General features: G+C 52.7%; 1 protein-coding gene across 1 annotated transcript; it reads left to right on the top strand.

Annotated features, from left to right (window-relative positions):
* The first annotated feature begins 24 nt into the window (after positions 1-24).
* Positions 25-24794, top strand: arfgef2 (ADP-ribosylation factor guanine nucleotide-exchange factor 2 (brefeldin A-inhibited)). Its single transcript, XM_062460300.1, has 41 exons — positions 25-380; positions 1805-1835; positions 2173-2296; positions 2462-2608; positions 2746-2925; positions 3181-3451; positions 3766-3957; positions 7412-7539; positions 8041-8174; positions 10171-10405; positions 10689-10788; positions 10873-11012; positions 11480-11588; positions 11710-11902; positions 12062-12173; positions 12325-12530; positions 12721-12805; positions 13011-13182; positions 13466-13617; positions 13827-13955; positions 15526-15684; positions 16004-16145; positions 16268-16364; positions 16722-16762; positions 16850-17019; positions 17122-17273; positions 18289-18461; positions 18762-18922; positions 19001-19131; positions 19451-19580; positions 19710-19845; positions 20669-20807; positions 21219-21276; positions 21361-21460; positions 21557-21696; positions 21834-21890; positions 22083-22215; positions 22295-22433; positions 22555-22672; positions 22797-23220; positions 23260-24794. The coding sequence occupies exons 1-40, from the start codon at positions 203-205 to the stop codon at positions 23175-23177; spliced, it is 5775 nt and encodes a 1924-aa protein (XP_062316284.1). The 5' UTR covers positions 25-202; the 3' UTR covers positions 23178-23220; positions 23260-24794.
* The last annotated feature ends 42 nt before the right edge of the window (positions 24795-24836 follow it).

Here is a 24836-nt window from a genome sequence, read left to right as displayed (position 1 = left end):
TTTCTAGAGCATCTGAGAATCACGTGACGTGACGTTGAGCCAACATGGCGACACAGTGCTGATGTTGCAGCCCCAACAAACTCGTTGGCGACAGTATTGACACTAACCGATAGCCCGGTTCCGTTTGCCTTTCTGACACCTGCGTCAAACGCAGGGCCCGGCCGAGGATGACGGCCTGAGAAAAGATCGGTCCCTCCAAGAGATGCAACAACAACATCATCTTCATCTACCACCACCGCCGCCACAACAGACGCAGACAGAATCCAGCACGAAAACGAAGAGCATGTTTCTGTCCAGGGCTCTGGAGAAAATCCTGTCGGATAAGGAGGTGAAGCGGAGCCAAAACAGCCAGTTACGGAAAGCCTGTCAGGTTGCACTCGGTGAGCAAGTTGTGTTTTTATCAGTGTCTGTACGTCTGTACGATGTGTGTGTGACACATAAACCAAGACTTGGGTGCTAAGTTTAGCTAGCAAGGTAGCTCTAGCTAGGCTAGTTAGCTGCTAGCCGTTTAGCATTAGCCTCACCACTAATGGCCTTTCAGAGCTGACAGCTAGCTAGCTAACGTCAATATGCTTGTGTATCATTAAAATACCTGGACAACTAGCTAGGGAGGGTGGCGTGATCCGACAACGGCGCTTTTTGTAACAGTATTTGTGTGACTACCAACCTGGTAACTTAGTAGTTAAGTAGTTAACTAGCGAGCTAGCTAGCTTGCTAGTTACTTGACCAATCATTGTGCCGTACGTAGCACTGTGAACTGGCCAAAGCGGCACCTGAAGTCATTCAACTCCAGGATATTCTGACGTCCGGGCTTTTCCATTGAACGACTGAGCGGATCGTTTTACACACCCATCCAGCTCGTGTGTGTTAGCGTGTCGCGTTCGGTTAGGTTGTTTGATGAGAGATCTGCAAGATCCCGTTTTCCTCTGTATTTACTGTGGCCAGCCTATAAGCTGTCATTTGAACGGGGGAACGTACGTGTCAACTATTTAAATACCAGAGATATATTCCCTGTCTTTCTGTTCACCGGAGGGTGACAAAGTTGCGTACTCACTAGTAGCTTAGTGACACTTAGCAACTCAAATTTAAACGGAACAAGGAAGTAATGTGCCAATCCCCCCAACCCCCTGTTGGTTTTATTTTCCTGGTTCCACTCTAAGATAATCATTCACCACTGGAAGATCCGGTTTAGTAGGATGAGGGTGGTTGAATATTCAGGAAGTCTTGTAGCTCAGTAGTTTTTCCTTGAAATGGTTTGAGGCTGAAAATAAGAGAGCGGGAGTTGATCGGTGACTGTGTTTTGATCTCAATCTGAAGCCTTTCATTATGCATGCATCAGATAGAGGCTCTCTGTCTCCTCATCTCCTCTCCTGTCTCCTTATCTCATCCTCTTCTCTCTACTTGTCTTTCCTCTCCTTTCTACTTCTCTTTTCTCCTCTTCTCACTTATCAATCTCCTTTCCTGTTCTCTCTCCTTCACTTATCTCCTTTTCTCCCTTCTCCTCCTCTCCTGTGTGTGTGTGTGTGTGGCTTTGAGTGGGTGGAGACCTCAGGCCTGCATGACTAAATGGTAGCAAATAACACTGTCTGGTCATCTGACTGGTAATGGAGGGTGTGTGCGTACGTGTGTGTGTGCTTGTACGTGAGTGTGTGTGTGTGTGTCTGTAAATGAGGGTACCTTTTAATAATCACTACTTGTCTAATCAGGTATGCAGGTCAAAGTTCATGTTTCCTCCAGTGATTCTGACCCTGTCTCCTCCCTCCTCTCCTCTGCTCTCTCTCTGCTCTCTCTCCTCTCTCCTCAGATGAAATCAAGATCGAGCTAGAGAAGCAAAAGTAAGTTCCTCCCATCTTTCTTTTGTTTATTGAATGTGAACACGTAGATGCTGTGTTCTAGCTTGTGTTTGCTAGTGGCAGGTAGATCTGCAGCTACGGGTCAATGAATTGCTTCTCGGTGACATAGCTGTCACATTTGCTTAGCGTGTGTGTGCATGCACACCGAATTGTAGTTATGTGCTTGTGTGTACTACTGCCACACAGACACACACACTCTAGAAACAACCATTCATCGACAACGTCTCAGACCGCTGAATGACCTCACTTCCTGTGCTCATGTCTGGCTGGGGGTCGGCTCTCTCGATTGGTTCCCTGACCCTGTGGTGTTGTTCCATAGAGATGGCACAGTGGTCCCGCCCAGAGCTAACTACATCGAGGCTGATAAGTATGTGCTGCCCTTCGAGCTGGCCTGTCAATCAAAGTCCCCACGGATAGTCAGCACTTCGCTGGACTGTCTACAGGTACACACACACATACACATACTACACATGCACGCACACACATACACACACACACATACTGTTATTATCGTTTGCTCCCTCTCCCTCTCAGACATACTGTAAATGCACAGACACTTTGACAAATTCACTAACCCCCTCCCTCCCTCTCTTCCTGCCTGCCTGCAGAAGCTCATAGCGTACGGCCACATCACAGGCAACGCCCCTGACAGCAGCGCCCCGGGGAAGCGTCTGATCGACAGGCTGGTGGAGACGGTGTGTGACTGCTTCCAGGGTCCGCACACGGACGAGGGCGTGCAGCTGCAGATCATCAAGGTGGGTTACATGACCTGAGGGTCACATGATCGTTACCTGTGTGTCCTCACGGTCCTCTTAGAAGCTCAGGGACATGGTCTGAATTTTATATCAGTTAAGAAAACTACCTTTCTGACTGAATCTCTTCTCTCCCCCAGGCCCTTCTGACGGCAGTCACCTCTCCCCACATAGAGATCCATGAAGGCACGGTTCTGTTGACGGTCAGGACCTGCTACAACATCTACCTGGCCAGCAGGAACCTCATCAACCAGACCACGGCCAAGGCCACGCTCACACAGATGCTCAACGTCATCTTCACCCGCATGGAGACGCAGGCGGTCAGTCTGGCCCCCGGCTATTACCAGCTAGTACACACTCCAACTAGTGCACACTACAGCTAGTACACACACCAGCTAGTACACACTCCATCTAGTACACACTCCAGCTAGTACACACTCTAGCTAGTACCTGCTAGTACACACTCCAGCTAGTACCAGCTAGTACACACACCAGCTAGTACTAGCTAATACCAGTTAGCACCAGCTAGTGCACACTCCACACCCATCTCCCTGACCCCCCTGCTCGGTTTCCAGGCCCTGGAGGCCCAGGAACAGGAGAAGGACCGGCTGCCTCTGCCCCCCCGGCCCTCCTGCCCCTCCCCAGGGGGCGTCTCCGGCTCCCCCCGCTCCGACCGGAGCCACACCCCTGACCCCGGCCCCTCCCCCGGGCCCTCCCCCGTCGGCAGCACCCCGGACCTCAGCTCCACCACGCCCCCTGCCCCCGACACGCCCTCGCTCAACGGCCAACCAGAGGAGGGCAGGGCAGAGGAGGAGGTGGAGAAGAGGGAAGCCACACCCCTTCCAGGTACGGTGCCAACTGGGTGCGTTGCTAGGCAGGCGGTGAGCGTTGCTAGGCAGGCGGTGAGCGTTGCTAGGTAGGGGGTGAGCATTGCTAGGCAGGGGGTGAATGTTGCTAGGCAGGGGGTTAGCGTTGCTAAGCAGGGGGTGAGCGTTTCTAGGCATGGGGTGAGCGTTGCTAGGCATGGGGTGAGCGTTGCTAGGCATGGGGTGAGCGTTGCTAGGCAGGGGGTGAGTGTTGCTAGGCAGGGGGTGAGTGTTGCTAGGCAGGGGGTGGTTGTTTACTGATTCATGGCTGCAGTCTCTGATTGTCCTCTGCAGATGTGTTCGATGAAGAAGCTCCTGCCACGCCCCCCACAGTGACCAAGGAGAGGGTGGAGGAGGAGAGGGGGGAGGTAGGGAGGGCGGAGGAGGGGGAGGGAGAAAAAGAAGAGACAAAGCCCACAGAAGAAGTTAAGGCGGAGGAGGAAATGACATCATCTGAACCGGAGTCCCAGACACAGACCGGACCAGGTCAGACATTCTATTCAATTCAAATTTATATTTAATTATTTATAAATGTTTTATTTCATATTTCTATTAAATTTATTTATGAAATTGTTTAAATACAGTTGCATGCTTTCAAATGAACAGGGCTGTAATATTGATGTAAATGTACTAGGGGGGGGTGAATCGATTCACATTTGAATCGCGATTCAGTCTTCTAGCGGTTCACATCGATTTTATTTGTTTTGTGCAGTAATTTTTTTATATAATAAAAAAGTTTTGATAAAAAATCGCAAACAATCGTGAATCGATTTTCAATCGATTCGTGACCCCAAGAATCCATTCGAATCGTGAGGTACCAAAAAATTCCCCCCCCTAAAATGTACATATCACATACATCCATTCCTCTAGGGGCCACATGAGAAACCTGAAATGTGTTGGAGGGCCTCATCAATTTGCTCACTATTCATTTTCTCCCATTGTAAAAAGCAGTAAAGTATATATTTTGATTAGCTGCTACTGGTTATCAGAAGAATAAGGATATTCTGTAAATATTTATATAAATATTTTAGATTTTGGTGTAGGTCAAATAGGAAAGATTATAGAAGTAACTAGAGAGGGTACAATTTCTGGGGAAATTGTAGGGTGTGCTTGCTTGCGTCGGTTGCACAGGGGTCCGTTTTTTAATGACATTTTTACAACTGATATTTCTGTATATTTTATATAAAAATACATACTTATTATTTATAAAGATGACATCGATTTAAAAGCATCTTTTTTTTTGCTGCTCATTTACAACTCAAAATACGAGTGAAGTGTAGAATGAAATAGATGTCTTCTCATTTCCCCTGCAAGAGGCAGCCTCATAGCTGAATCAAAACGAATACATTTGGCAGACTGGTGTAAAAATGGACCTAATCTCTATGACTTTAACGTCCTTTTAAGTTTTCCCTTCTCGTGATATTTTAGTCATTTAGCCTACTCATATTGCATTCATTAATAAAGAACCCCCTTTGAAGATTATTCTACGACGTTACCCGGCAGTAGAAGATGGAATCGCGATTCAAACAGTACCATCTGCTAACTGAAAATATGCCCCCTAAAAACGTAAATAAGCTTGACATTTATTTAGTGGAAAATCGCTAATTCATAAAAAGCTCACTGGTAGCGATCATTGTCAGTAACAACGCAAAGAACCTGCCCCGGTAAATTGTACTTCTACAGTACAGTACTACTGCTGTGTTCGTCTTGGTAGCGATTGCGTTGGTTGAATTTGATTTAACGTTCCGTTGTACGGTTTAGCCTGAAATTATTTTCATGAACAGATTGACAAAGTTTAGGCTGTGGCAATGAAGTTAAGGTTAGTAGTTAGATAGACTTTTGATTTAAGTAAGGGCAGTGCCGAACATGTTCTGTCGCCGTTTGATTTCCTAAACAGCTGTGTAGTGTAGATGTTTTTGTAGTGTGTCTCGCGTAAGCTACAGCGTTGCAGTGAGCTACACTGGTTTGAAACCACAGGTAATGGTAATTTCACCAACAAATCGTTTACTTGTAATGTAATGTCATAATAAATCCTACAACGAAAATGTATACGTGAGGAATGTTTATTTTAACAATTGAAAACAGATGCATCATAGACCACTGTAGTATGTGTTGCCCGGGCAACAGAGGCTAACGTCATGATGCTAATACTTCAGTGACATAGTAGACTACTGTTTCCGAAAGTAGATATACTTCCTTAATAAAATCAGCTTATATTGTACATTACACGTCACAATTGTGTGTCATATCACAAAGTAAAATTAGTAAATAGTTATCACCCTGGCCTCTTTGCTTGTGGCGTTTCTGCAGCTGCCTGCAGTAAAGCAGTTAGCTTAGCTATCTCCCAGAAGTTAACGAGCTGCTAAACTAATGTTCTGCTAGAAGTAGTCACGCGAGTTTTCGTGACGTTAGTGACGTAAGTAGCGTCATTGACTGTGGCTAGCAAGTTAGCCACCGTTAGCTTCACTTTTCGCCACAAAAACTTAATTTCCACTTAAACCATGCAACGGAACGTAAATCCCAATAGAAGCAACTCAATCGCTACCAAGACGAAACTTTTGACACCTAGGTTGTCTATGTAGGCCAAATATTGACTTGAGTTTTAGGGGGGCAAAAAGAAATAAAAATAATAATAATATATATTTACATTTACATTTATTCATTTAGCAGACGCTTTTATCCAAAGCGACTTCCAAGAGAGAGCTTTACAAAGTGCATAGGTCACTGATCATAACAACGAGATAGGCACAAAACATTGCGACTAGCCAAAACATGAAGCACACATTGTGAACAACCAAAATAAGTGCCAAAGGGAAGAACCATAAGAGCATGTAGTTAAACAAGTTACAATTAAACATATATGTGAGAGAACAAAGTTTGTGCCCTTGCCGAAGGCAAAGCACACCCAATAAACAGTATAAACAACAACAACAACAGTGTTTCATTTTATTTGTAACCAGTTCATCTTCACAAACACTGAAAAGTTGTTTTGCAGTATGTTAAAGATGTGGAATTGATCAACTTTATACAAAAAGCAATACGTTTTTTCAGTTCATTTTGTTCTGTGAGAGAAATCCAGTGGGCTTGAACAAGTGCATCGAAATCTGTCTGAATGCGAAGGACAGCTGACAGGTAATGATCAGGGTCTGCAGTTCAACTAGCAAACCATCAGCCCGCGCCCACTGAATCAGTCAAGTTCTTATTATGTCCGCGTTAGTTTTTTTTCTTCACAGCTTTCACTTTGACCTCAGTAAACAGATACTTAGAAGTCCATGTCTTGTTAAAAGTTAATCAGTGGCAACGTTTTTCATTTTCGAGGGCTAACCAACAGCTAACTCTCCTGTCGGTGAGGTTGCGCAAGCCCACATATGTAAATCGCCTGATCACTGTAGTCTTTCAGGACTACATATTTACTACCGCTCAACACATTTATTTATTTTACATTTTTGATTTACCTCACGTGGGCCGGATTGAGACAGCCTGTGGCCGGTTATGGCCCGCGGGCCATACAATGCCCAGGTCTGCTAAACTGACTCTCTCGTGCTCAGGTCGTAATTTCAATCACACAGCACGGAGCTACAGGAATATCTGGACCACAGCCTATCAGAGGCAAAGACCCGCCCCATCTCTGTCTCTGATTGGTTTAGACCACGATATGATCCAACCATGAGTGTCAGTTCCGTCTTAGGATAACAAACGCTTCGTTTGTGGAGAGACAGCGGATGCGAGGAGGTTAGGTGCACCGGTGCGACCTAGGAAAAAATGTAGTCGCACCCGTACACATTTTGGTCGTAGAGTGCGACCAATTTGGTCGCACTCTAGAGCCCTGCTCTTGGATTATCCACTGTCCTTAACTCCTCCCCCTTCCTCCCTCTCTCTCGCTCTCCCTCTCTTCCTCTCCCCCTCTCTTCTCCCTCCTGCCTCTCCTCTCCTGTCCCAGGAGGGGACCATGCCTCTCTCCCCCAGCCGGAGCAGGGGGAGGTGGCGCCCCCCAGAGGCAGGGTGGAGGGGCAGCAGATGAACGGCATCATAGAGGATCGAGGCTCAGTCTCCTCTTCGGACATCCTGGTAAGTAGAGTCCCCTGGTGCTACAGTAGAATCCCCTGGCTCTACAGTAGAATCCTCTGGTGCTACAGTAGAATCCCCTGGTGCTACAGTAGAATCCCCTGGCTCTACAGTAGAATCCCCTGGTGCTACAGTAGAATCCTCTGGCTCTACAGTAGAATCCTCTGGTGCTACAGTAGAAACCTCTGGTGCTACAGTAGAATCCTCTGGTGCTACAGTAGAATCCCCTGGCTCTACAGTAGAATCCTCTGGTGCTACAGTAGAATCCTCTGGTGCTACAGTAGAATCCCCTGGCTCTACAGTAGAATCCTCTGGTGCTACAGTAGAATCCCCTGGCTCTACAGTAGAATCCTCTGGTGCTACAGTAGAATCATCTGGTGCTACAGTAGAATCCCCTGGTGCTACAGTAGAATCTTCACCAGGATGAGAGAGCCACACTGTTTCAGGGTTCTGTGTAAGTTGTTTTTACCTTTCTTCCCCCCCCCCCCCCCCCCCCCCCCGCAGGATTCTGAGGGTTGCCATGGAGCCCCCCCTGGTAGCAGGTTCTCTCATGTTCTCCAGAAGGACGCCTTCCTGGTGTTCCGCTCCCTCTGCAAGCTCTCCATGAAGCCCCTGGCCGACGGACCTCCAGACCCCAAGTCAGACATCTCTCTCTCCCTGTCCTCCCTCTCCCTGATCTCCCTCTCCCTGATCTCTCTCTCCCTGTCCTCCCTCTCCCTGATCTCTCTCTCCCTGATCTCTCTCTCCCTGATCTCTCTCTCCCTGTCCTCCCTCTCCCTGATCTCCCTCTCCCTGATCTCTCTCTCCCTGTCCTCCCTCTCCCTGATCTCTCTCTCCCTGATCTCCCTCTCCCTGATCTCCCTCTCCCTGATCTCCCTCTCCCTGATCTCCCTCTCCCTGATCTCTCTCTCCCTGATCTCTCTCTCCCTGATCTCTCTCTCCCTGTCCTCCCTCTCCCTGATCTCTCTCTCCCTGATCTCCCTCTCCCTGATCTCTCTCTCCCTGTCCTCCCTCTCCCTGATCTCTCTCTCCCTGATCTCCCTCTCCCTGATCTCTCTCTCCCTGATCTCTCTCTCCCTGATGTCTCTCTCCCTGATCTCCCTCTCCCTGATCTCCCTCTCCCTGATCTCCCTCTCCCTGATCTCTCTCTCCCTGATCTCTCTCTCCCTGTCCTCCCTCTCCCTGATCTCCCTCTCCCTGATCTCCCTCTCCCTGATCTCCCTCTCCCTGTCCTCCCTCTCCCTGATCTCTCTCTCCCTGATCTCCCTCTCCCTGATCTCCCTCTCCCTGATCTCTCTCTCCCTGATCTCTCTCTCCCTGATCTCTCTCTCCCTGATCTCCCTCTCCCTGATCTCTCTCTCCCTGTCCTCCCTCTCCCTGTCCTCCCTCTCCCTGATCTCCCTCTCCCTGATCTCCCTCTCCCTGATCTCCCTCTCCCTGATCTCCCTCTCCCTGTCCTCCCTCTCCCTGATCTCTCTCTCCCTGATCTCTCTCTCCCTGATCTCCCTCTCCCTGATCTCCCTCTCCCTGATCTCCCTCTCCCTGATCTCCCTCTCCCTGATCTCTCTCTCCCTGATCTCCCTCTCCCTGATCTCTCTCTCCCTGATCTCTCTCTCCCTGATCTCCCTCTCCCTGATCTCCCTCTCCCTGATCTCTCTCTCCCTGATCTCCCTCTCCCTGATCTCTCTCTCCCTGATCTCCCTCTCCCTGATCTCCCTCTCCCTGATCTCTCTCTCCCTGATCTCCCTCTCCCTGATCTCCCTCTCCCTGATCTCCCTGATCTCCCTCTCCCTGATCTCCCTCTCCCTGATCTCCCTCTCCCTGATCTCCCTCTCCCTGATCTCTCTCTCCCTGATCTCTCTCTCCCTGATCTCCCTCTCCCTGATCTCTCTCTCCCTGATCTCTCTCTCCCTGATCTCCCTCTTCCTGGTCTCTTGATCCCCCTAACCCCTATCTCCCTGTCTTACATCCTCGACTCCTAACATCTAAGTCTGTCATAGTTCCCTTGCCTTAACATTAAGTTTTATACATTAAACTTCTAACTCCTTATTCACCTCCTAAATCCTAGTTCCTCATTCCCTTCCCTCTGCCTAAGTAAACATCTGTGTTTCTGAAGTCGTTCTGCGTGGTTAGCTGGTCTGCTCTCTCTTGGAAGTCGCTTTGGATAAAAGCGTCTGCTAAATGAATAAATGTCTGGTCTGGGAAGGCCTCAGTTACAGGAACATGAAACCCAGTGCGGGGAGAGAGGGGGAGGAAGGGGGAGAGGGAGGAGGTTGGCCAGGTGATAGGTGGTGGTGAATAGGAGGTGAATAGTGTAACAGAACCTGACTACCATGTCCAGATGAGGGGAGGGGAGGGGAGGGGAGGAGGGAGGGGAGGGCAGGGCAGAGGGAGGGGGGGAGAGGGAAGGAAGGGAGGGAGGGAGGGAGGGAGGGAGGAGGGACAGAGACAGAGGGAGGAAGGAGAGGAAGGATGGGAGACTGAGCTCAATCATTCCATTATATTTGATTCCATAACTTTGAAATAATGTCTTATCTCTTTCCTCTCCTCCCCCTCTCGTCTCCCCCCCTCTCCTCTCCCCCCTTCTCCTCTCCTCCCCCTCTCCTCTCCTCCCCCTCTCCTCTTCTCCCCAAGGTCTCATGAGTTGCGTTCCAAGGTGGTCTCCCTGCAGTTGCTGCTGTCTGTGCTGCAGGGGGCGGGGCCTGTGTTCCGCACGCACGAAATGTTTGCCAACGCCATCAAGCAGTACCTGTGTGTGGCGCTGTCCAAGAACGGGGTCTCCTCCGTGCCCGAGGTGTTCGAGCTCTCGCTCGCCATATTCCTCACGCTCCTCTCTCACTTCAAGGTCCACCTCAAGATGCAGATCGAGGTACACACACGCATGTAAACACACACACACACACACCAGATAAGACAGACAACACTGCTGAAATATTTTCATGGGAATGAGCTTCCATCTTGTCTTAGAATCCCTCTCTCTTCCCCTCTCTCTGCTCCTTCCCACCACCTCCTCTCCCTCTCTCTGCTCCTTCCCACCACCTCCTCTCCCTCTCTCTGCTCCTTCCCACCACCTCCTCTCCCTCTCTCTGCTCCTTCCCACCACCTCCTCTCCCTCTCTCTGCTCCTTCCCACCACCTCCTCTCCCTCTCCAGGTGTTCTTCAGAGAGATCTTCCTCACCATCCTGGAGACGTCCTCCAGCTCCTTCCAACACAAGTGGATGGTGATCCAGACCCTCACACGCATCTGTGCAGGTACACACACACACACACACACACACACACACACACACACACACACAGACCCCCCCCAGGGCTAGCATGCTCCTCTGTCCCCAGACGCCCAGTGTGTGGTGGACATCTACGTGAACTATGACTGTGACCTGAACGCTGCCAACATCTTCGAGCGTCTGGTGAACGACCTGTCCAAGATCGCCCAGGGCAGGAGCGGCCAGGAGCTGGGCATGACTCCTCTGCAGGTACACTGACTCCCTCTGACTCCTCTGCAGGTACACCGACTCCTTCTGACTCACTCTGACTCCTCTGCAGGTACACTGACTCATTCTGACTCCTGACTCCCTATGACTCTTCTGACTCCTCTGCAGGTACACTGACTCCCTCTGACTCCTTCTGACTCCCTATGACTCTTCTGACTCCTCTGCAGGTACACTGACTCCCTCTGACTCCTCTGCAGGTACACTGACTCCCTCTGCAGGTACTCTGACTCCCTCTGACTCCTCTGCAGGTACACTGACTCCCTCTGACTCCTCTGCAGGTACTCTGACTCCCTCTGACTCCTCTGCAGGTACACTGACTCCCTCTGCAGGTACACTGACTCCCTGACTCTGACTAGATTAGGACTGTGACTCTCTGAATGTGAGTCAGTGTAGCTCTCGGATGCTCTCATCGTCTTATCCTTGTGTGTGCGTTTGTGTGTGTGTTGCAGGAACTCAGCCTCCGTAAGAAGGGGCTGGAGTGTTTGGTGTCGGTGCTGAAGTGCATGGTGGAGTGGAGCAGAGACATGTACCTCAACCCCAACCTGCAGGCCAACCTCGGTGAGACTTCCCGGAGTGTGTGTGTTGGTCTCTCTTAGTGTGTTTGTCAAAATTGTGTGTGTGTGTACCTGTGTGTGTACATGTGTGTGTACCTGTGTGTGTACATGTGTGTGTGTTCCAGGCCAGGAGCGTCCGGCGGAGGCGGAGGGGGCGGAGCTGAAGCTTCCGGAACACGTGTCGTCACGGAGGGACAGCAGCAGCTCTCTGGAGTCCACGCTGTCGAGCGCCCAGCAGGACCCTAACCCCGACCCCAACCCCGAACAGTATGAGGTCATCAAGCAGCAGAAGGACATCATTCAGCACGGCATCCAGCTGTGAGTGGCCACGCCCCCCTGCTAGGCCACGCCCCCAACAACCATGCCTCAGTGTGACCACGCCCCTGTGTGACCACGCCCCTGTGTGACCACACCCCTCTATGCATTATGATTTCCCCTTTCTCCCTCACCCCCATCTCCTCCCCCCCCCCCCTCCAGGTTTAATAAGAAGCCTAAGCGAGGGGTCCAGTACCTGCAGGAGCAAGGAATGCTGGGAGTCTCAGCGGAGGACATCGCCCAGTTCCTCCACCAGGAGGAGCGCCTGGACACGGTGACAAACACACACACACGCACACACAGATACACATACACACATACACACACAGGCACACACAGATACACATGCACACACACACACATAGACAGGCACATACACACCTTCACACACACACTTATCAGTGTGAATGATTCCCCCCCTTCAGACCCAGGTGGGGGAGTACCTGGGCGAGAACATCCGGTTCAACAAGGAGGTGATGTACCGCTACGTGGACCAGCTGGACTTCTGTGGCCGGGACTTTGTGTGTGCGCTCAGGGTGTTCCTGGAGGGATTCCGTCTGCCTGGGGAGGCCCAGAAGATAGACAGGCTCATGGAGAAGTTTGCCGCCCGATACCTGGAGTGCAACCAGGGGTGAGAGGGGGAGAGGGGGAGGAGGGAGAGAGGGTGGGGGGGAGGGGGGGGAGGGGGGGGGGAGGAGGAGAGGGGGAGAGGAGAGGGGGGAGGGAGGAGGAGCGGGGGAGGAGGGAGGGAGGGAGAGAGGAGAGGGGGGGGGAGAGAGAGACGTCATTAGCAGCTGACCTTGTTGTTGTTGTTGCTGCAGACAGACAGAGTTTGCCAGTGCAGACACAGCCTACGTCCTGGCCTACTCTATCATCATGCTCACCACCGACCTGCACAGTCCTCAGGTACGCACACATACACACATACACACACATTAAACCTCACACGCAAAATACATACATTTTCTTTCTCTTATTATAACCTTTACATTTCCCTTTACCTACTATCTCCTCCATTTCCCCCCCTCTTCATCTCTCCCTCCTCCCTCCCCTTTCTCTCCCTCACTTCCTTTTCTCCCCTTCCCTCCTTGTTCTCTCCCCCCCCCTCCAGGTGAAGAACAAGATGACAAAGGAGCAGTACATCAAGATGAACAGAGGCATCAACGACAGTAAGGACCTGCCAGAGGACTACCTGTCCTCCATCTACAACGAGATCGCCGGCAAGAAGATCTCCATGAAGGAGAGCAAGGAACACTCTATCACCCCCAAGTCCAGCAAGCACAGTGAGGAGGAGGGGAGGAGGGGGAGAGGTGGGGAGACGAGGGGAGAGGAGGGGAGGGAGGGGAGGAGGGGAGGAGGGGAGGGGAGGGGATGGGAGGGGGAGGAGGAGAGGGGGAGGAGGGGAGGAGAAGGGGAGAGGAGGTGGAGGGGAGGGGGAGGAGGAAGGGGGGAGGGAGGAGGGGGGAGGGGAGTCTTGACATTTGTGTTCACTGAGTCTCAGTGGACTAACTGTAGTGTGTGTGCACCCCCGTGTGTGTGTGTGTGTGTGTGTGTGTGCGTGTGCAGACGTGGCCAGTGAGAAGCAGAGGCGGCTGCTCTACAACGTGGAGATGGAGCAGATGGCCAAGACAGCCAAGGCTCTGATGGAGGCGGTCAGCCACGCCCAGGCCCCCTTCTTCAGCGCCACACACCTGGAGCATGTCAGGCCCATGTTCAAGGTACACACACACACACCTGGAGCATGTCAGGCCCATGTTCAAGGTACACACACACACACCTGGAGCACACACACCACCACTACAACCAGCTGCAGGGACGAAACACAGATGTGATATCAGTGCGAATCTATCTGACCTAGTGTGTGTTCATGATGTGTATTCATGGTGTGTATGGTGTGTGTATGGTGTGTGTGTGTGTGTGTGTGCAGCTGGCCTGGACGCCCCTGCTAGCAGCGTTCAGTGTGGGGCTGCAGGACTGTGACGACCAGGAGGTGGCCTGTCTCTGTCTGGAGGGGATCCGCTGTGCCATCAGGATCGCCTGCATCTTCAGCATGCAGGTCTGCCCTCACACACACCACACAGCATGCAGGTCTGCCCTCACACACACCACACAGCATGCAGGTCTGCCCTCACACACACCACACAGCATGCAGGTCTGCCCTCACACACACCACACAGCATGCAGGTCTGCCCTCACACACACCACACAGCATGCAGGTCTGCCCTAACCCTAACCACACAGCATGCAGGTCTGCCCTCACACACACCACACAGCATGCAGGTCTGCCCTCACACACACCACACAGCATGCAGGTCTGCCCTCACACACACCACACAGCATGCAGGTCTGCCCTCACACACACCACACAGCATGCAGGTCTGCCCTCACACACACCACACAGCATGCAGGTCTGCCCTCACACACACCACGCAGCATGCAGGTCTGCCCTCACACACACCACACAGCATGCAGGTCTGCCCTCACACACACCACACAGCATGCAGGTCTGCCCTCACACACACCACACAGCATGCAGGTCTGCCCTCACACACACCACACAGCATGCAGGTCTGCCCTCACACACACCACACAGCATGCAGGTCTGCCCTCACACACACCACACAGCATGCAGGTCTGCCCTCACACACACCACACAGCATGCAGGTCTGCCCTCACACACACCACACAGCATGCAGGTCTGCCCTCACACACACCACACAGCATGCAGGTCTGCCCTCACACACCACACACCACACAGCATGCAGGTCTGCCCTCACACACACCACACAGCACACAGCATGCAGGTCTGCCCTAACCCTAGCCACACAGCATGCAGGTCTGCCCTAACCCTAACCACACAGCATGCAGGTCTGCCCTCACACACACCACACAGCATGCAGGTCTGCCCTCACACACACCACACAGCATGCAGGTCTGCCCTCACACACACCACACAGCATGCAGGTCTGCCCTCACACACACCACACAGCATGCAGCATGCAGGTCTGCCCTCACACACACCACACAGCATGCAGGTCTGCCCTCACACACACCACACAGCATGCAGGTCTGCCCTCACACACACCACACAGCATGCAGGTCTGCCCTCACACACACCACACAGCATGCAGCATGCAGGTCTGCCCTCACACACACCACACAGCATGCAGCATGCAGGTCTGCCCTCACACACACCACACAGCATGCAGGTCTGCCCTCACACACACCACACAGCATGCAGGTCTGCCCTAACCCTAACCACACAGCATGCAGGTCTGCCCTCACACACACCACACAGCATGCAGGTCTGCCCTCACACACACCACACAGCATGCAGGTCTGCCCTCACACACACCACACAGCATGCAGGTCTGCCCTCACACACACCACACAGCATGCAGGTCTGCCCTCACACACACCACACACACACCACACACACACCATACACACACCATACACACACCATACACACACCATACACACACCACACACACACACCATACACACACACACCATACACACACACACACACACCATACACACCAGGAGAGAGCCTCTTACCCCCCCCCCCCCCTGTCTTACCTCTCGTGTGTGTGTGTGTTCGGTGTGTGTGTGTGTGTGTGTAGCTGGAGCGTGATGCGTACGTCCAGGCCTTGGCCAGGTTCACCCTGCTCACAGCCAGCTCCAGCATCACTGAGATGAAGCAGAAGAACATCGACACCATCAAGACCCTGATCACCGTGGCCCACACCGACGGGAACTACCTGGGGCACTCCTGGCACGAGGTGAGGCTGGGGCTGGGGCTGGGGCTGGGGTTGGGGCTGGGGGTGGGGCTGGGGCTGGGGGTGGGGGTGGGCTGGGGGTGGGGCTGGGGCTGGGGCTGGGGCTGGGGGTGGGGCTGGGGGTGGGGGTGGGGCTGGGGGTGGGGGTGGGGCTGGGGTGGGGGTGGGGGTGGGGCTGGGGTGGGGGTGGGGCTGGGGGTGGGGCTGGGGTGGGGGTGGGGATGAGGTTTAAAATAATTGTCTTACATGTACCCCCTGGTGTGTGTGTGTGCGTGTGTGCGTGTGTGCGTGTGTGTGCGTGTGTGTGTGTGTGTGTGTGTAGATCCTCAGGTGTATCAGTCAGCTGGAGCTGGCCCAGCTGATCGGTACAGGGGTGAAGCCTCGCTACGTCTCCGGGGTGATGAGGGAGCCAGGGGTCAGAGGTCACCCCTCTGGAGGAGAGGAGTTCATGACCTTGGGGCTGGGTAGGGAGCACACACACACACACACACCTCTGGAGGAGAGGAGTTCATGGGTAGGGAGCACACACACTGCATGTGTGTGTGTGACTGCCTTTGTGTTAACTGCATGTGTGTGTGTGTGTCAGGTACCCTGGTGGGGGCTCCAGACAGGAGGCAGATGGCTCACCTGCAGGAGTCTGTGGGAGAGACCAGCTCTCAGAGCGTAGTGGTAGCTGTGGACAGGTCAGACCTCATCCCTCCATCTTCATAATCCCTACATCATCCCTACATACTCTCATCCTCCCTCCATCCTCTCATCATCCCTCCATCCTCTCATCATCCCTCCATCCTCTCATCATCCCTCCATCCTCTCATTATCCCTCAATCATCCCTCCATCCTCTCATCATCCCTCCATCCTCTCATTATCCCTCAATCATCCCTCCATCCTTTCATCATCCCTCCATCCTCTCATTATCCCTCAATCATCCCTCCATCCTCTCATCATCCCTCCATCCTCTCATCATCCCTCCATCCTCTCATCATCCCTACATACTCCCTCAATCATCCCTCTTCATCCATCTATGTTTGTTCCGTTGCAGGATCTTCACTGGCTCCACCAGGCTAGATGGAAATGCAGTTGGTAAGTGTGTGTGTGTGTGTATCCAGTACCTGTGTGTGTGTGTGTGTGTGTGTATCCAGTACATAACCATGTCCCCCCTCTCCCCAGTGGACTTTGTGCGCTGGCTGTGTGCCGTGTCCATGGATGAGCTGGCCTCCTCCCACCAGCCCCGCATGTTCAGCCTGCAGAAGATCGTGGAGATCTCCTACTACAACATGAACCGCATCCGCCTGCAGTGGTCCAGGATCTGGCATGTCATCGGAGATCACTTCAACAAGGTCCACCGGCCTCTTACTGGGGGGGGGGGGGCTCAACAGTAACTGTGCATGTGTCTCTAACAGTGTGTGTGTGTCTGTAACTGTGTGTGTGTGTTTGTGCAGGTGGGCTGCAGCCCTAATGAGGACGTGGCTGTGTTTGCAGTGGACTCCCTGCGCCAGCTCTCCATGAAGTTCTTGGAGAAGGGAGAGCTGGCCAACTTCCGCTTCCAGAAGGACTTCCTCAGGCCCTTCGAACACATCATGAAGAAGAACAGGTGAGAGGTGGATGAGAGGAGAGGTGGAGGAGAGGAGAGGTGGAGGGAGGAGAGATGGAGGGAGGAGAGGTGGAGGAGAGGAGAGGTGGAGGAGAGGAGAGGTGGAGGGAGGAGAGGTGGAGGGAGGAAGAGGTGGAGGAGAGGAGAGGTGGAGGGAGGAGAGGTGGAGGGAGGAGAGGTGGAGGAGAGGAGAGGTGGAGGGAGGAGAGGTGGAGGAGAGGAGAGGTGGAGGAGAGGAGAGGTGGAGGGAGGAGAGATGGAGGGAGGAGAGGTGGAGGGAGGAGAGGTGGAGGGAGGAGAGGTGGAGGAGGAGGAGAGGAGAGGTGGAGGAGAGGAGAGGTGGAGGGAGGAGAGGTGGAGGAGAGGAGAGGTGGAGGAGAGGAGAGGTGGAGGGAGGAGAGGTGGAGGAGAGGAGAGGTGGAGGGAGGAGAGGTGGAGGAGAGGAGAGGTGGAGGAGAGGAGAGGTGGAGGAGAGGAGAGGTGGAGGAGAGGAGAGGTGGAGGGAGGAGAGGTGGAGGGAGGAGAGGTGGAGGAGAGGAGAGGTGGAGGAGAGGAGAGGTGGAGGAGAGGAGAGGTGGAGGGAGGAGAGGTGGAGGGAGGAGAGGTGGAGGAGAGGAGGGAGGAGAGGTGGAGGAGAGGAGAGGTGGAGGAGAGGAGAGGTGGAGGGAGGAGAGGTGGAGGAGAGGAGAGGTGGAGGAGAGGAGAGGTGGAGGGAGGAGAGGTGGAGGGAGGAGAGGTGGAGGGAGGAGAGGTGGAGGAGAGGAGAGGTGGAGGGAGGAGAGGTGGAGGGAGGAGAGGTGGAGGAGAGGTGGAGGAGAGGAGGGAGGAGAGGTGGAGGAGAGGAGAGGTGGAGGGAGGAGAGATGGTGGAAAAGGAGAAGAGAGTGGGAAGAGAGGAGAGACAGGGGAGGAGGAGAGGAGAGTTGGTAGAGAGATGGAGCAGAGGTGAAGAAAATATTGAATGACAAGTTAAACAGCATTTTTTCCATTAACTGCAAAGCTTCCATCCCGTCCAGGTCCCCCATCATCAGGGACATGGTGATCCGCTGCGTGGCCCAGATGGTCAACTCCCAGGCAGGGAACATCCGCTCCGGGTGGAAGAACATCTTCTCAGTGTTCCACCAGGCGGCCTCCGACCACGACGAGACCATCGTGGAGCTGGCCTTCCACACCACCGGACACATCGTCTGTGAGAAGCAACCTCTCACCTCTTATTATCACTGACCTGACCACCATTATCACTGACCTCCACAGACAGACCACCGTACAGTAGACCACCCTAACAGACAGAGCTCCATAGACACACAGGCTCAACCAGACTGGCACCACCTCAAGTCTCAAACAATATATTGTCTCTTCTGTTGTTCATCTCTCTTCCTCCTCTCTCTCTCTCTCTCTCTCTCTCTCTCTCTCTCTCTCTCTCTCTCTCTCTCTCTCTCTCTCTCCCCCTCCTCTCTTTCTCTCTCTCCCTCCATCTCTCTGTCGTCAGTGAACACCTTCCAGCAGCACTTTGCGGTGGCCATCGACTCGTTCCAGGATGCAGTGAAGTGTCTGTCTGAGTTTGTGTGCAACGCAGCTTTCCCCGACACCAGCATGGAGGCCATCAGGCTGATCCGGCACTGCGCCAAGTACATTGCAGACCGGCCGCAGGTACACATCTCTCTCTCTCTTCCATCCCCTCTCATTCTCTCCTCCACCCTCTCATCTCTCTCTCCTCCCCTCCCCCAGGCCTTGAGAGAGTACACCAGTGATGACATGAACGTTGCCCCTGGTGACCGTGTGTGGGTCCGTGGCTGGTTCCCCATCCTGTTTGAGCTGTCCTGCATCATCAACCGCTGCAAGCTGGACGTACGCACACGGTCAGTCGCCACAACGACACTCATGACAAGCATGCTGCGTTGCTACGGTAACTGTGACCGTGGCACATCCATGTGTACGGCCCCTGTCACCGTGACAACGACGGAGGCCATCCACATGGATGAAGCATGGGTACCTCTGAGTATCTAACTACAACTGTAGAATATTACAACTTAAGTGTATAACTACACACTGTATTTTGCAATGATTACTGCAGCGATTTGAGCTATACAATGTGTGTGTTCATTATTGTCTGTGTGTGTGTTCCTGCTTGTATGTGTGTGTGTGTGTGTCTGTTATCCTGCTCGTGTGCGTGTGCAGGGGTCTAACGGTCATGTTTGAGATCATGAAGAGCTACGGAGCTTCCTTCCAGCAGCACTGGTGGCACGACCTGTTCAGGATCGTTTTCAGGATCTTCGACAACATGAAGCTGCCGGAACAACAGACAGAGGTCAGGGGTCCCACACTGCCCGTAACCATGGAGACGCCCTTCAGGACCCTCCCACTTTCCTCTCAGACAGGCGTGTATCTTTGACGTGTGTGTGTGTCTCTGTATGTGTGTGTGTGTGTGTGTGTGTAGAAGACAGAGTGGATGACCACCACATGTAACCACGCCCTGTACGCCATCTGTGACGTGTTCACCCAGTTCTACGAGCCGCTCAGCCAAGTGCTGCTGGACGACATCTACACACAGCTCCAGTGGTGCGTCAGACAAGGTGAGGAGGGGGAAGGGGGAGGGGAGGGGGGAGGAGGGGGAGGGGGAGGGGAGGGGGGAGGAGGGGGGAGGAGGGGGGAGGAGGGGGAGGGGGGAGGAAAGCTGAGCAGAATACAGTAGAGACCTCATCAAGTACACATCAATGATAGAAACTTAAAAAAAAAAAAACCTTACTAAACTTTTCTTTAGAAATGTTTTCAAACCGTTTCAAAGGTTTTTTCCTTAAGCTTTTTTCAGAAATGTCAACCTTTTGAAGAAAAACTATTCTAAACCTTCTGAAAATATTTAAACCTTTCAAAACTTTTCTTTCTAAAGGTTTTAGAACCTTTAGAAACGCTTTTTTATTTTTTTGTTGGAAATTTATTATTATTATTTTGACCTTTCACAACTTTTTTTGAAAATATTTTTTAAACCTTTCAAAACGTTTCATTCAAAATGTTTTTGAACCTTTAGAAACTTTTTTTGCAACTTTTCCTGTGAAAATATTTTTTGACCTTCCAAAACCTTTTCAAAAATATTTTGTTACATTTCCAAACTTTTTTTAAACCTTTTTCACACAGTGAGAGGAGAGAGGAGAACAGAGAAGCCTAAAACAGAGTAAAGCAGAAATAATATTGATCGTGCCAAAGTATTAAACTAACAACATTTTCCAGTGTTATACAGATATTATGTAGACCTGAGCTCTACAGTGTAATACAGTAGTGTTGTACAGTAGACCAGAGCTCTACAGTGTAATACAGTAGTGTTGTACAGTAGACCTGAGCTCTACAGTGTAATACAGTAGTGTTGTACAGTAGACCAGAGGTGTGTGTGTCTCTCTCCAGACAACGAGCAGCTCGCCCGCTCAGGGACCAACTGCCTGGAGAACCTGGTGATCCTGAACGGGGAGAAGTTTAGCCCTGACGTCTGGGACGCCACCTGCTCCTGCCTGCTTCAGATCTTCCAGACCACCAGCCCGCACGCGTGAGCCCCCCAATAACTACCCTCTAACTACCCCAGCCCCCAAATAACTACCCTCTAACTACCCCAGCCCCCCAATAACTACCCCAGCCCCAATAACTACCCTCTAACTACCCCAGCCCCCCAATAATTACCCCCTACCTCCCCTGCCCTCCTAACTAGATCCTAAACTCCGCCCTCTCAGTCAGAAGGTCTCATGTTCTCCTCGTCTCCACATGACCACATGCCTGGCGGGATGTCATGTCTCTAAACACTGAGTAGCTCTCAAACGCTCACACACACAGATGCAGAGCGTGATGTCATTATGATGTCATCAGCAGAAGTCTTAGATCGTGACTCATGGACGCCTCATGTCCACAGGAAGCTACTGGTCACATGACCAGTGCTCACCATTCTGTTTACGTCCCTCCACAGCTTGTTGACATGGCGACCGGCTGGACAGGAAGAGGAAGTCGTGGAGGGGAGACACATGGTGAGAGAACGGTGTTGTTCTGGATTGGTTGTGGCTCCCGTCCAGCCACTACAGTACTGTTATCTGATTGGTTTGTGTGTGTAGGACGTGGACTACGACAGCCAATCCCAAAGCAGCTTTGACAGGGCCCTATCAGAGCGAGGCGGCCAGAGCCAGATGTCCACCGCCAGCGACGACAACGCCAGTACGAACACACACACACACACACACATGCCTACACACTCGCACACACTTACACAAGGCCACGTGTGTGTGTGTGTGTGTGTGTGTGTGTGTGCAGGGCTGCCAGACCAGAAGCTGTTTGCAGGACTGCTCATCAGGTGTGTGGTGCAGCTGGAGCTGATTCAGACGGTGGACAATATCGTGTTCTACCCCTCCACCAGCAGGAAGGAGGACGCTGACAACATGGCCGCCGCCCAGGTGAGGGGGGGGGGGGGCTGTATTCAGGGATGAGGGAGGTGTTTAATCTTTAATCAACAAGGGTTCGTTGCATCCAGAACGTTTGACACCCTGGTGGTCTCCTCTCTCTCTCTTCTCCCCCCCCCCCCCCCCCCCAGAGGGACACCCTGGAGAAGGGGGGTCCAGGGCAGGCCCAGGAGGGGGCCCCGGGGCAGGCCCAGGAGGGGGCCCCGGGGCAGGCCCAGGAGGGGGCCCCGGGGCAGGCCCAGGAGGGGGCCCCGGGGCAGGCCCAGGAGGGGGCCCCGGGGCAGGCCCGGGAGGGGGCCCCGGGGCAGGCCCGGGAGGGGGCCCCGGGGCAGGCCCGGGAGGGGGCCCCGGGGCAGGCCCGGGAGGGGGCCCCGGGGCAGGGGGCCCAGGGGATGTACAGCCACCTGTCTCCTCAGCACCTGTTTAAGCTGCTGGACTGCCTGCTGGAGTCTCACTCCTTCGCCCGGGACTTCAACTCTAACAACGAGCAGAGGACAGCTCTCTGGAGGGCAGGTGAGGCTACACAGCTGCCCCCAACTACCCCCAACTGGTCTCTGAATAGCTCTAACTCCCCCCCCCCCCCCCCTCTCAGGCTTCAAGGGGAAGTCCAAGCCCAACCTGTTGAAGCAGGAGACCAGCAGTCTGGCCTGCAGCCTGAGGATCTTGTTCAGGATGTACTCTGACCCAGCGCTGTCCACCAGCTGGCCTGACATCCACACACGCCTGCTGCTGTGAGTGTGTGTGTGTGTGTGAGTGGGGGGGGGCTAACACTGTAAAAATACTTGTGACGTCAGCTGTGAATGATGATGATAATCACTTTGTGTGTGCGTGCGCGTGTGTGTGTGTGTCCAGGGTATGCAGTGAGGCGCTGGGTTACTTCATCAGACTGACATCGGAGAGTCACAGAGAGGCCTGGACCAGCCTTCTGATGCTGCTGCTCACCAGGACCTTGAGACTGCCTGACCACAAGGTACACACACACACACAGCATACACACACACACCATACACCACACACACGTCAGACATACAAGCATGTCTGAGAAGGTTGAAGGAACCCTGTTGACACTAACCCCTCCCCTCTGCCCCCCCCAGTTCAAGCCCCATGCGTCCTGCTACTACCCCCACCTGTGTGAGATGATGCAGTTTGACCTGATCCCAGAGCTCAGAGTCGTCCTCAGACACTTCTTCCTGCGCATCGGCTCTGTCTTCCACATCGCCGCCGCTGCACCCCCCACGCCTGCCCCATCCTCCGAGCCCCCCTCCCTCGCCCCTGCGCCTTCCCCCGCGCCCCCCACGCCTGCCCCATCCTCCGAGCCCCCCTCCCTCGCCCCTGCGCCTTCCCCCGTGCCCCCCACGCCTGCCCCATCCTCCGAGCCCCCCTCCATCGCCCCCGCACCTGCCCCCTCCCCTGTGACCCCCGCACCTGCCCCCTCCCCTGTGACCCCCACACCTGCCCCCTCCCCTGCACCCTAGAGAGGGGAGAGAGGAGAGAGGAGGGAGGAGGGGAGGGATAAGGGTGAGAGCAAGAAGAGAGGATGGAGGAGGCCAAAGAGAGGAGGAGGAGGAGGGGGTGAAGAGGGGGAGAAGAAAAAGACCACCCGCCTCCTCTCTGTCTGCCTGTCTTCATGGAGACGCCCTCTGACCCCCCGACCAGGAAGTGAACTGCACAGTGACCTTGACCGGTCTCCCCTCCCATCAGACCAGATCTCCAACCACTCAGCAGAACCAGGACTCCAACCATAACTTATTGATGCTGCTCCGTGCGAACAGTATGTGATCTTTCTTTTGTTTTGTGTTTTTGTTTGTTGGGTTTGGTTTGTCTTTCTGTTTTTAAGACGACGAGCTATCATATCTTCATCCATGTTCAAAGGCAGACATCAACATCTGGAGGGGAGGGGAGGAGGATTGGGGGAGGGCGACAGAGAAAGAGGCACAGTTAATGTTGTTGTCTGGAAGTACCAGAAGAACACAGACAGATACTCTCCATATTTAGTTAGTTGATTTCGGTTGTGCCTCTTAGTAAGTCACAAGACGCCTAAATCATGACCAGGATTCCCCATCAAACCAACCGGTGACAGCAGGTGATTGGTTCTCTCTAGTTCCTGCCCACAGCTGATTGGCTCGGCTGAACCGCTTCCCACAGCTGGTTGGCTCTCCCTAGTTCCTGTCCCCAGCAGGTTGGCTGGTTGGCGACTCCAGTGTCACACGTATTAATGGAGCACAACAACCTGTTTCCATGACACTGCCGTTGCCCGGGCAACCCTCGAGATTCTCCGTCCTGCTACATAGACATGCCACTGGTGGGCGCTGTGAGGTGGCTTTGCTCTCGTATTTATTTACTTCTTGATTTGTTTTCTTTTTTTATTTTATATATAAATATATATATCTTTTATAATATGATCTAACTTATCAGTTTACATGAGGGGCTTGACGATAAGCTGCTTCTGTTATTGCATTCCCTCCACCCCCCCACCTCTCACCCCCCCACCTCTCACCCCCCCACATCCTAGACCTCAGAGGAGAAATGGATCTTCCTCATTATTCCTCATCTGCAGATCTGTCATCTGAACATTCACAAGACCACATAGAAAAATTCTCTCCTTCCTTCCTTATTTCAAACGGTTCTATTTTTCTACTCTACACACACACACACGCGCGCGCGCACACACACACACACTGGTAGCATTCCTCTCCTATGTCAGCTTTCCAGCATAGCTCCTGAATCAGTAGTATGTCCCACGCAAGTGTTGTAATCTAATTGGAATGAAGCTAAACCAAAACATGAATCCATAAATGGTGTTATGCCCCATATGCCCCCACCCACCTCGTTTTTTTTAAGAAGGATGTATGTAATTATTTAAAGTGCATTTAAATATTTTTGAGAAGCTTTCCTTCCCCTGCAACTATGGGTCTGTGCTTTGTTGCCTAAAGTAAAGAGGCACGTTATAAATACGTATACAGTATATGGAGAAATGCAGACTGTAAAGTTTTCATGTAAAATACATAGAAAGGTGATATACTATACATATTGTGATGTAATCTTCCAGGCATTTGGTGAAGTAATCAATAAACCTTGAATTCTGAACCTTCTTTCTATTTCAGTGTTTTGACTTTGCGCTATGGTTGTACCAT

The sequence above is a fragment of the Osmerus eperlanus genome, chromosome 4 (genome assembly GCF_963692335.1).
Source record: "Osmerus eperlanus chromosome 4, fOsmEpe2.1, whole genome shotgun sequence".
NCBI classification, from domain to species: domain Eukaryota; kingdom Metazoa; phylum Chordata; class Actinopteri; order Osmeriformes; family Osmeridae; genus Osmerus; species Osmerus eperlanus.
Note: the sequence above shows the minus strand (reverse complement) of the source record. Positions and strands in the feature narration are given on the sequence as shown.